The sequence below is a fragment of the Rhinoderma darwinii genome, chromosome 2 (genome assembly GCF_050947455.1).
Source record: "Rhinoderma darwinii isolate aRhiDar2 chromosome 2, aRhiDar2.hap1, whole genome shotgun sequence".
NCBI lineage: Eukaryota > Metazoa > Chordata > Amphibia > Anura > Rhinodermatidae > Rhinoderma > Rhinoderma darwinii.
The window spans coordinates 91473770-91487257 of NC_134688.1; the positions used below are offsets into that span (position 1 = coordinate 91473770).

At 39.6% G+C, this 13488-nt stretch overlaps 1 protein-coding gene across 4 annotated transcripts in view; it reads right to left on the reverse strand.

Moving 5' to 3' along the window:
- HDAC7 (histone deacetylase 7) overlaps positions 1 to 13488 on the reverse strand; it is a 425809-nt gene that overhangs the window by 16894 nt on the left and 395427 nt on the right. For all 4 annotated transcript variants that reach the window (XM_075851897.1, XM_075851896.1, XM_075851895.1 and 1 more), the window contains 4 exons: positions 6478 to 6527; positions 3595 to 3702; positions 2706 to 2761; positions 2428 to 2515 (listed from right to left, as the gene is read on the reverse strand). In XM_075851897.1, the coding sequence (XP_075708012.1) occupies positions 2428 to 2515; positions 2706 to 2761; positions 3595 to 3702; positions 6478 to 6527 (302 nt within the window). The remainder of the gene's footprint in view (positions 1 to 2427; positions 2516 to 2705; positions 2762 to 3594; positions 3703 to 6477; positions 6528 to 13488) is intronic.

A 13488-nucleotide genomic window follows, 5' to 3' on the forward strand; every position in this document is an offset into this window, starting at 1 on the left:
CTGTGGAAATAATCATATTCATTGAACTGAATGGATTGAACCAATAATTAGCAGTGACATCCTACAACATGCATCACCAAGAATATTAGTCCAGCCCATAATGACACTTTCATATCATGTCTAATACAAGAAGTTGAACCTTGACTTTGTGAAATATGTACAGGATTTTAACATGACCAAACAAAAGTTACCCCTAGAACAACAAGGAAAATAACCTGTATAAAAACAGCAAGAAAATGTACTTAGGAAAAAACAAAGGAAGTTACGTTATGGTTCTGTACCACCTCTTTGCTATACGATGCCCATAGACATCTATGGGGCCTTACTGCACCTGCGTATACATCCAATTTCATATGGAGGGATTCAGGGTTTTTTTTTCTACTGGAATTATATGAAAAATTGTGACATGTTCCAATGGATGCTGTATTACAGGGCTATATCTCCGTAAAATGGCAAAGGGACCATATAATGAAACACAGAGTGCCTCCATAAAGGGCTCTGCTGTGAGCATGGATCCTAAAAGGTAACTAGATGTGTCTTAAAGCCAAACTATATTGAGATAACTCATCGGGTAATAAGACCAAAAGTTCTTCACTCTCTCTAGAAATTTACTGTTCATGCCACTCTACCCATTGCTATAATAAATCCTAGAATGCACAATTTCAGTTCTAATATTTGCATTATTTTCTATAGAAATAACAATCATCATCTACCTCAACAAACCGACAACAGCTGAGCCGCCATAATTACAAAGAATAACATTGACCCACAGAAAAAAAAAAAACACTTCATAATTCACACATACAGACCCACCGCTTTAGACCAAATTAACCACTGGACCCTACATCTTGAAAAAAACCTCAAAAATGTTTTGCACACACAAATGTCCACAGATTCTGAGCAAGCCACAACACAAGACTAAAAAAAAAGCCTGTTTAGGTCATCACACATATGATACAATCACCCTCTACTGACGGCAGCCTAAGAGGATAATTAAATATTACCACAACTGTAAGCAACCACAAATCACCTCCTAGGTGACACACGCCACAAGTAACAAAGTGGCACCTCAACTCCAAATTATTTGCCAAACCCAACTCACAGTTAAGTAAATTATAATAAGTTTGTGTAACTAAGCTCAAGAGAAGCTATTATTTCCCATAAGATTTAGGAGGAAAAAAACAAACACAATATCAACAATATATGGGCTTAAGGATTAAGATAAAAGAAAACTATGAATTCTTGTGGTTTCAACATAAATGACATGTAGCAAAATTAATAACCAACCTAATTGCCATTTATAAAACATAGATGACGAGACCTTACAACAATTCTCTTTTTAACCAAACCCACTATTAAATTATTTTACAATACCTTAAACAGAAAAAATATATATATATGTAATATATACACACACACACACACACACAAACACACACACACACATTGTGTATGTATCTTTGAGACATTAAAAGCTTTGATAAGTTTTTGAAAATGTGACAGATGTAACTTGAAATTGCTGGGCCACAATGCAAAATCTGTAACAAAGCCCCTTTCTTACCATCTGCCATTTATAGTGCTTCAGTGTTCCAAAGGCCTCCCACACGCGAGCGTGTTCGGTCCGTGATATACGGACTGCATGTTGGACGCATTTCCCGGACCGAACTCAGTGCAGGGATCCGGGCTCCTAGCATCATGGTTATCTATGACGCTAGGTGTTCCTGCCTCCCCGCTGAACTACTGTCCCGTAGTGAAAACATGATTACAGTACGGGACGGTAGTTCCACGGAGAGGCAGGGACTCCTAGCGTCATAGATAACTATGATGCTAGGAGCCCGGCTCCCTGCAGTGTGTTAGGTCCGGGAAATACTGCTGACATACGGTCCGTATATCACGAACCAAATACGCTTGTGTGCATCCGGCATAAGCATGAGGGCATGGGTGTGGCTGCTACCTGAGAACCTCCTAATGCTACATCCTTGGTTTCACTATAAAATTACTTTTCATATACAGCTCATAATCTAAAAAAACAGCATAAAAATGTAAATATACTTTCATTTGCTTCGGATGTTTGACTAGAAGAAACGACAAGAGTCTTGAAATAAAAATTCACTTGTTTGCTGCTCAGCAGTCTGACTGTGTAGTCTGGACCGCCCCCTCACAACGGTTACGAGGCAATTAAAGGAAGGACCAGACTACACATATAGACTGCCATGCATCAAACAACTAGTTTCTTACAGTAACTTGCAACTGCAGGTTAAATGTATGAAATTTCCGTGGGTAAGGATATCTATAAAGATTATTGAGCATCTTCCTAGTTGAAGAACAATACAATAACGTCTAGCAGAGTCTCTTCAGTCATAAAGCAGCACATTTACTTTTATGAAACCTATAGCAGTTTGTACTGTGAAATATTGTGGTACTCACCCAGTCCACAATAAGAATCTTCCTTACATCTAGCCTTTGTTGCAATTGCTTAGCAGCGATAGCTACAGAATTGAAGAAACAGAATCCCCTGAAAAGACAATAAACCCAGTGTCAGGACACATAGGGAGCTTATGAAGAATCACAGGCATTCACTTATGAAAAGGACATCGAGAAACATCATCATGAATGAAGCTCTAACACCCTCAGACATAGTCATGAATACTTTAATAGTGACTTCCAGCAGTGTTACCATAAGTTTAAATAAAGCATGTTCATACATGGCGGTAGAAGGGTCTGCATGATGTCCTGGGGGCCTCACCAAGGCAAATCCATTCTGTAACCAAGAAGAGAATGTCTGATGAGCTGACTGTAGGATTCCATTTATTATTTTAGCTCTGGGGCGGAATATCTTTTGCTTGCCGTCATAAAGCAGACATTGAGATATATTATTTTAAAGATCATCCATACAGATGGTGGGAGAGAACATAAAAGTGTAAAATAGAAATTATGACAAAATATTAAGAATGGCTTGAAATTCAAATGAAAGTAATATAAAATAAAATTTTGTTGGAGAAGCACAAACATACATATACACTATAATAACACCTAAAACATACATAGGAACTATAATAAAACATATAAACACACATATACACTATAACACCTAAAACATACATAGGCACTATAACACCTAAAACATACATAGACACTATAATAACACATATAAACATACATATACACTATAATAACACCTAAAACATACATATACACTATAATAACACATATGAACATACATATACACTATAACAACACCTAAAACATACATAGGCACTATAATAACACATATAAACAAACACTATAACAACACATATAAAAAACATACATACACTATAATAACACATATAAACACACATATACACTATAATAACACCTAAAACATACATATACACTATAATAACACATATAAACATTCATAGACACTATAATAACACATATAAGCATACATATACACTATAATAATACAAATAAACATACATATGCACTATAAACACACAAACATACATATACACTGTAGACACACACATAAACATACATACACACTACAATAAACACTAACAGTATATTCCAGTCAGAATTACTTGCAGGAATAAAATCCGTATCACGTACCTTCAACTCCCGCGTAACAACTTTGAATGCAAGTTCTATAACGCTACCAGCAGCCCAACGAGCAGCATTTGAGGAATGGTGGTCATTCCAGATGGTATCACTATCAACCTGTGTGTACAAAGATCAGGTATATATATAAGCTGGTGCACAATGTCCTGGCCAGAGCTCAAATCAGCCACCTACCCAAAATAGAGGTAACCTATCAATAAGGGTATATTCACACATGGCAGATTAATTGCACAAATTTCTGCGATTAAAAACTCTATTTCATACAATAATAAAACTGAACATATGTTTGTTTCTGCAGCATGAGATTGGATTTCTGCAAGTCCCATTCAGATGAAGAGGACCGTCACAGAAAAACAAATCTGCCTCATGTGACTATGGAGGCAACAAGCAGCTCACTAATTCTTATCAACTGCAAAAGATTGATCGCCGATCCGTCCATTGACACTATAATGCTGTAAATTGTGTTGTAAGCTTAGAGTTCACAACCATTGCAATCCAGCATTGACTTTCTAACCAAAAACGAACAATTTGGTTCTGATAGAGCACTATGGCACATATTCATGCCGAAATCTGTGTGTGAACAGGTGCAGAGTGCACTCTTTCCGAAGATCTGGACCATGTCTATAACAGACCATACCAGCAGCATTTATAGTATGGCAATGATAAAACGTCAATGTTCTTCTTTGGCAATTTTCATGTCCAGGTCTATATTATTTCAAAAACTAATATATGTAAAAATGTATTTTCTCCCAGTCACCTGGTAACTTAACTCAAGAGTGTCTGGGTGTATTACTGGAGGATGAACAGACTCAGGTCTTCAAGCGCCTATGAATAAAACACTTAATGATTTTGGGTGAGGCTGGAGTTTAAGAGTCTGTGCCTGCCCGTGCCTCTGATCTCAATTATGGTTTGATTTTCGGAATAAACGCACTGGAAAGGAATTTATTTTATCTTTTTTTTTTCTTCTTCTTCTTTCATTTCCCGTGAAACATCTTGTTTTCATCAGAGTCGCGTCAGCGCCAGGGAAATAACAAAGGAGACACGGAAAAACCTGGGGGATTCTGGGCTAATCAAACACATATGTGAGGCCTTAACTCAATCATCCCCTGAGGTTTAGATGGCCTGGCACAATGCTCAAGATGGGTGAATCAGTGGTGGCACTCCCATTATAGACATATCTCTTTAATGTCCTGAAGAACCCTTCATGCCCGTACTGTCCTTTGGTCCTTGACACCAAAAAACGCCTTCACTTGACGCACTTCATGTCCGGCATGAGATGTAAGTAACCTCACTTTTACAACAGTCAAGAAAGAAGGAATGTGTCTTCAGGGCTTCACATGTTCCATATGTTAGATGAAAGGATCCCATATATCCCGCAGGATAAGGTGGATGATTTCTGAAGTACCATTAACTGTATTCTTATCAAAGGGGACAGTTGGGACCGTGCGCGCCGCTCTCTCCATAAAGAGGTGTGACGTTACAGAGCTGAACATCAAAGTGTCCTACTGTCAACACAAACCGTGTGAGATATATAAGTGCCCCCATCTGAGAAGAATATAGACTGAAAGAATGACAAGAAGCGGGAGAGACTCGCGCTACGTACCCATGTGCTTACAATTCGTCAGCTTTTCAGGCCACATAGAAAACTTGTGCAGTATAAACCGTTATGTTCCTCATTTCAACCAATTACATTTTTGGATAAAGAGGCAAATTACACGCTCATGTATAGATAAGAAAAAAATAACACAAGTTACTGCTCAGTAATAGAGTATTATCCCCTAGTATTGCTATAGAACCTCGGTCACGTGACTTGTGCCTCTGAGATCCCAAAGAATAAATGTAACTAGGATATGTATACGCTAGAGTGGATCGAAATATTTATATACAGATGTGTCCTTCCTTGCCTTTCCTCCTGGTTCCAGTTATGTCGAGATGGTTGGCGTGAGATGACCAGATATATATATATATATATATATATATATATATATATATAAAAAAAAAATCTTTTGTGTTACTCGGACGTTGTAACAAAAGTTTTTTGGTTTTGTTTTTAGAGCTGGTCATCTCGCTCCACTCACCTCAGCAGAACTTGAACCAGGAGGAAAGGTAAGGAAAGACATCTGTAGACCAGTAATCTCCAAGCAGAGGCTCTCCAGCTGGTGGCAGGTCTACGTATTACTGTCCCCTATTGGCATCAGGGACGTTTTAATATTACTTAAACTTGGGACTATAGTCAAAACAATATACACTAGAGTAAGAGCCATAACTTTGAAAGGGGTATTCCCACTATAGTAAGTGATGGGATACAACTAGGATATGCCATCACTTCCTCATCGTTTGGGCTCACATGGCTAGGACCCCAAGCGATCCTTAAAATGAAGGGGCCGCTGCGCTACTAAAACATTGAGGTTCCTTCACTGATTGTATCCCGCACGACGACGCTTCGGCCACCCACTATGCAGAGAACTACAGTCCCATTTGCCTAAAAAGAGCTATGCTGCAGTTCCCTGCACATGGGGTGTCTGGATTCACTGCTGTAAGGGTGTCTCTCCCATCGGTCTCAGGACTAGTGGGGGTCCCAGAGATTGGACCACCTCTGATTGTAATGTTATGGAATATATTTGGAATATGCCATAACATACGAAGATGGGAATAACCATTTGATAGACTTTTTCTTCCGAGTATCCAGTGTGGCTAAACACCACCTGTCACACATGAATGTGGCCTGTGACCTAGAAAGGTTTGGGGACCCCTCATACAAACAATTGCATTAGAACTTTAATGTTCACGTAACGCACCCTGGGACATGAATGCAACAGTTCACTAATTCCACGTCAGTGGATACAATGAATATATTATTCGATGTCTACTCACCCCAACTCCTCCACACGGCAGCATGACAAACATCCTCTGAGATAGAATGCCTGTAAATGAAACAGAAGCCGGTCACTAGTGATAAAAGTCACTGTATAATAATGTGAATAGAAGAACAATTACAAAAAATAAAAGGAATATCAAGTCACCAGAACTTATATCATTGTAATAATCCCGATGATATTCAGGTCCGGTGCTAAAAATTCTAAGGAAGGCGCTAACTTGGGTTAGAGATTGAGTGTTAATGAACAGCTATGATCAGTAACTGAAGCGTCACTGCATCATTGGAGTCTGAAATCTACCTCCTGTATAATTATAGGCTCAGGGTGAGAGTCTAGTGCTCCCCCATGCTCTACCTTGCAGCTTAGCTTCTTCAGATGGTCTACGGTGTATAAATTGATTTTCATTACAGCAAGCACAGAATCATGGTGTACTACAAGCAACTGAACCACAGATCATTATTAGCGAATATAGTTCTTTTTTCTTACTTATGTCTGATCCATAGATGCACATTTACTAATATAGGTGTGAACTGGGAAACAGCGGTGTGTACGGTAAGGACACTATGGAAAACCACAAACACACATAATATAACATTGTGCTAAATGACAAACTCATTTCTGCTGCTCTGCTACATATGACGAATGGATGTGTACGACATTAACCCCGTGGATGGAGAATGATTAGGTCCATTCCTTGCTTTTCTTGTATTTACCATATAGAAGATTTTGCTCCGGGTCACTAATCAGTGCGGAGTAAAATAATTCCCACTAATGAGATTTAATAAAGGGGAAATGCCAGACAAATGTAAATAATATGTGGCTGCGTTGTAACGGAGTTACACATTCACAGGTCTAATACGGTTATTAGAGTAAGCACAAATAATAAAAACACGTAAAGGAGCCGAGTCCTAAATATTCTGTATAGACGGGCGTAAATGTAGTGTGTAGGAGTACTGGAAAGAAATGTATGCGTTCACACAGGACGCAGTCACAAGTGTAGGGTAAGGGCTCATGCACAGGGCATTGCTGCATTTATCAACCCTGTACATCGGCGCACGGGGTCAGTAAGGGCTGTAATACTCCATGTGCTACCATATGGGGCACTGTATTCTACCCTACAAGCAATGCTCCTACCTCTGTGATCAGGCCTGTGTCGGAGCATCCCATCATTTGTTTATTCTCACACACACATATGGAATCTCAGAGAAAAACCTCCGTGGACCTTCATTTAAGAAGTTAAGATTCTGAAAATTGACATGTGATGCAATTTTTTTTTTAGACCTTGAGCCCTGCACATTAATAGGACATGCCCCATCCTACTGCATTTGAATCACAAATGCTGCAGATGACCCCCTTCATCACCTTAAAATGAATACGGACCCCAGACCAGCTCCCCTAAACAGATATAGACCCCAGAGCAGACACCCTAAATAAATATAAACCCCAGACCAGACTCTTCAGATACTCTCCTCTCCATTCCTGCAGATTGTAAAATGCTTCACTCAGGGGCAATGCTGCAGACAATGTCCTAACACCGGAGCGGGCATCAGAACGCTGTCTGCAGCAGTGCCCGGGAGCGAAGAGAACTGCAGGAATGAGGAGAGTTATTGAGAGGACGCAGGGCACCAGGGAGATTTGCCTGCTCTTCCAGACCTATAGTGTACAGGGCACCAGGGAAACTTACATCTGGGGGTCCGAAGTGAAAGAATGAACAGCCCTGGTGTGTTACAGGCTCCTACTACATCCATTTTACTAAGCATGAAAATTTGCCAGGAGTTTCACTTATTTTTCCTTCCTTCCACTATGATAAATTCAGCATATAATCAGAGTTATAATATTCAGCACTTTCTATCCTGCAGAGGTTATGTTAATTTATATTCACTTAAAGAAACAGAACATGCTATTTGACAAGGGGTGTAGAAGACTCTGTCTACCTTAATATATAAACTATGAAAGATCTTTAAAAAGGTAACTAAACTTTTAAAAAACTTTTGACTTGTCATAGTGACATGTCAGAGCGCTTCTGTTGCTTCGTTTTAGCGAGCGGTGGGGGTCTCAGTGCTCGGAGCCCCACCAATCAAAACTTCTGACATGTCAATATGACAGGTCGAAAGTTTTTTAAAAATTTAGTTACCCTTTAATCCTGCATCAATGAGACTGGACAGGTGCCAGATTATCAGATATTCAGGATTATTAGACACCCACAGTAAAATATATAAAATTCACTTGTGTGCAGTCACCAGCAGCAGATTTTGTTTTAGAAATATGTGCGACCAGAAATCAGTTTCATTCATCTGAATGCGGTTGTTTTTGCAGTTTCTATTAAATTAAATCTTGCAATGCAGAAAATGAGTAAAATAGTGCAGTCTTCTAATACAATACCAGATTACATCCATACAGAGGAATTATTTTTGAGATGATATATTGAAAGATTAGATAGAGCTTTTGGAAATCACCCAAAGTAAGACTAAATAATGTCTGGTGACAATACTATAAATAATCACTTGGGGGCAGTAGAGTACTCATAAAACATCATGAAGATGCTGCACACAACAGTGGTGTCAATATTACAAATCAATGTCCTCATTATTCCTACTTATTGATGGGCACCCGATAGAAGAATGGAAAAAGGAAAGAAAAAGGAAGTGTCATAGCTAAATACTAAATCTGCACCTCCGAATAACTAAAATGAATAAGCAGAAAGAAAAGCGCAGCAGCATATTGCAGAGCGAACATCTATTTACATTGCATTATTGCGATGTTTATTATTGTGCAATACACGTGAACGCATATTTTGTGCCCATCACCCTGTCATGGTGACCTCTTTCACATGGGTGCCCCATACTAACGCTATGGATTTTCAGTAGAAGATTTTGCTCTTGGTGCCCCAGACAGGGATTCCACATGTCCCTTATCCCAGTCCTGAAAGGTCCTAGCAGCCTATCTGCATTAATGTTACTTGGTGTGTACTATGATGAATGCTAAATATTATATATGAACACTACAATAGTCAAGCAACCATCCAAAAAATCCAAAGGGAAAGGATTGATTGTACAGGAAGCATTTCCAATAATATGAATAATGATGTTATTGCTAACAAATTGATGTGGGTGCAATTCCCATAATTCCACATTCTAAATACATTCATTAAACGTGTTTTTTTCCATTGTTTTTTTTTTTTTTTAACTAAAAATGTCTATTAGTGTGTTTGGTGCAACTTTCTTATTACTTTTTATTAAAAATTATTTTTACATCTTGAGATCCAGCTGCTTTATATCCTGTAAACAGAGCAGCTGTATCTTGCCGCTGAGATCTGAATCTGTCAGGTCAGCAGCACTGACGGGTTCAGTGTCAGCGGGTCCTACGTGTCTTTGACACACAAGATCCACCTGTTATCGATCACATGTAAGTTATGAACTTAGATATGATCAGTAACAGCTCGATACTGCAGGACCCGCTGACACTGAACCTGTCAGTACCGCTGATCTGACAGATTCAGGTCTCAGTGCTAGATACAAAACACTTTATTCACGTTATTGAATTCCCTTACTTACTGTGTATCCCCATTGTACTGATGAGGAGCAACAACTCCAAAACACTGCTGTCTACAGAGACACATGGTTATTAAAGAGGACCTGTGACTACTCCGGATGAGTCTGTTTTAGTAAATCCTTGTATTTCACATGAAATAACAATTCTTGAGTAGCTTTTTTTTTTAGAACTTTGTGTTGTTCCTCTGTTACTCCTACTGTAAATGTATGAATAAATTGAGAACTGGGTGCAACTATTCCCCTAGAGAAAGAAGTGTCCCTAGCCAGTCTGATAATGTCCAATCAGTGCTTACAGAGTCAGTCTGTCTAAGGACACCCCCCTAACTGGTAACACAGAGTGGTCAATTTAGTTATACATTTCTTGTAGGAATAACAGAGGAACGGCACAAAGTAGAGTTATCAGAAAATGTGTTCAAGAATTGTTATTTCAAGGGGAATACAATTATTCACTTGAACAGACATGAAGAGGTGACAAGGCCTCTTTAATTAGAGTCAAATTTCTGGAGGAGAACCATTTTGCATACTTTTCCCAGGGAGCATTGCCCTCAAGACTCCCCACCAGCTGGATCTTCGCAAGGAGAATCAGTACCTTCCGATACCCATTGTATCTCATACAGTCTATTTACTAAACATCAAACTTTGCTGCATATGGAAATAATAAGGGCTAGTTCACACAAAGTATTATGGCGCGGTTTTTGACGTGGAAACTACGCCAAAAAACGTCCGAAATAGCCTTCCATTGATTTCAATGGGAGGCGGAGGTGTTTTTTTTCCGTGTGAGGAAGAAACTACATGCCCTTTCTTCGGGTGTTTCCGTCTCGAACCTCCCATTGACATCAACGGGAGGCAGAGATCGCGTTTTTCATGGCGGTTTTTGCCCATGGCACTCAATGGCCGTGGGCGAAAAACGCAGAGAAAAATGTGGCAAATGTTCTGCCGGCAGGTCAAAATCTGACTCAAAAACTCCTGCAGAAATTTTGAGGCAGATTTTTTGCCTGCAAAAAAAACTGTGTGAACAGGGCCTAAACAATATCTAACAATCACAATCTTGGTCTTAAAATGCAGGGGCAAAACAAGGGGAGGTCTGTGGCTGGTGGGTATGTGCCCCAGGTACTGGATAATGGGACAAGGAGTGCTAACAAGCCACTCTGCCTTAGCCAGGGTATTTAAATACAGGACTAAGTAAGCGAACATAATCTTTGCCCCAAGTAAGAGAAAGTCTCTGCAGGCCATATTAATTACAGGGCAGATTTGTGCAGTTTTTAAGCATATTTTAAGCCAAATTCAGGAGTGGATCCCAAAAAGAGGACAAGTATGACGGGAAAACTAAAGCTGGTCATACACATCATATAAAAGTTGACCAGCCCTGGTGATTTCAGTATGATTGGCAAACAATCTAATGTGAACAGGCGCCTCCAGACTGTCCCCTGATGTTTCATTTCATGGGAAGGAGGGATTGGACATGTTGGATTTGAACATGCCTGTTCCAGTTTCCATGGAGGATAAGCCGCTGCCAGACGCGGGCACTCCTTGACCTTATACTGGCAGCCTCCAGATATACGGTTATTGCTTAGATCTTCCATACAGTTATTCTTTAGCAATCCATAACTAGTTCATGTTTTGTGACTAATGGCTGCCCCGCTCTGTGGAGTGCTGTAAACCAGTAGACAGCTCATAGAGGCCTTTCCCACATTATTATTAATACTGTGCATCATTCCTAAGTGTAGATGAAGCCCCCCTACCCATAATACTTCCATGGGCAGCCCGGTGACTGAATGTTTTTTTTCGTGTGGTTTGGTAGCGCTGCAGTGCCCCTATGAGGTGTGTCAACAGGACAGGCAGAGCTTCCTGTGGAGCGCACAATGCTGTTTGTCCAGAGTGTTTGCTTTCCTCCATGTCTGGAATCTCTGACTCTTGTTTTGCTTCTCTGCAGGACATCGGTTTATGGGGCTGCTGTTATGTAGTATTAATAGAAACCCTTGTTTTTGTCCAGCGATCCGGGGTATTTATTTGGATGTCTCTGTCTACATTACAAGTGTGTGTTTTCCTACTAACTAATCGAAAGCTTTATGAATAATGTGGAAATCACTGGACGCTGCATAATGGGGCCCAGGGTATCGTACATTCCAGTGTATTTATATTACATGACACGTGGATGGATGTCCATGTTATTACTTTCCAGGTGAAAAACAGAACACGATTATACACACTATTTTCCCTTGCGGTTTTTTTCCAGTATTGCACCAAAATAGCGCACCCATCGCTTTAATTCCTCTACATGTGCATCAGCAATGGAGAGGAGAAGTTCTGATCTGCGGTGCCGGACAAGTTCAGTTGTCTCCTCCTCAATATATATTGTATGTTCATTTGTGATTGTCCAAACATAAAAATAATGGCTAGTGACAACAGCAGAATATGAGTCACCAGCATATCTCACTCGTGGGCCCTATTCACACAGAGGTTTTTTTCCAGAAAAAAAACGATCGGGGGGAAAAAGAAGCGACATGCTGTATCTTAAGTCGTTTTCCCGCCTCAAAAACCCCATTGAAATTAATGGAAGACGGAAAAAAGCGCAGCGAACGGCCTGTGGCGTTCTTTGATACGTTTTATGGCAAACATTGCTCGCAGTATTTTTCTTTGACTGTTGAAGGCAGAGGTAAAAAAAACTTAGTGTGAGCAGGGTCTTATGTGGGGAGTGCTATAAAAAGCTGTGCTTACAAATCAAGACTACAGGGTCTCATTCCTAATGAACCTGCTTTCTCGTGTGACTTTGTGGAATATAGCCAACCAAAATAATGGGGTCACTTGTAGTACAAGTCCTTAAAGGGAAGGTGTCACAGGAAAAAAATTTTGTTATATATTATTGCTTTTAGTAGGTTATTAAAATAAATGTTATTTATTTGTGTTTTTGTGTTGTACTTTTTTATTTTTTCTCTCTTTTACTTCTCTATGGGGCTGCCATTTTTTTTTCATTTCTGTATGTGTCGATTAACGACACATACAGAGATGGAATATGACACATACTTCCCCATAGAGAATGCGAACTGGAGCAGTTCCATTCACTGCAGCGTACGCTGTCTGTGTGGGAACGGCGCTCCCACACATTCCAAAAGGAAGGTCTTCGGCAGAGCGACATCCGGCGCCATTTTCATGTGGACCGGAAGCTCTAGTGATCAGCACATGGAAATGTTATAAATTAGAATCTAATTTATAATATTTCCTGACTTGTGAAAAAATTAGAACAATGTGTAATCATTTATATACTAACTGTTTAACTAAAAAAAAATAAAAAATTTCTAGCGACACATTCCCTTTACAATATACAATTTATCAGCTCAATGAATTACTTTAGTGTCGAAACCATAAAGTTGCTCCCAAAGGATTTGGCAGTGGCTAAAAGTGTGAATAGATGCTATGGGCACTTTTGGCATGGAAAACAAATGATTTTTATATAGATT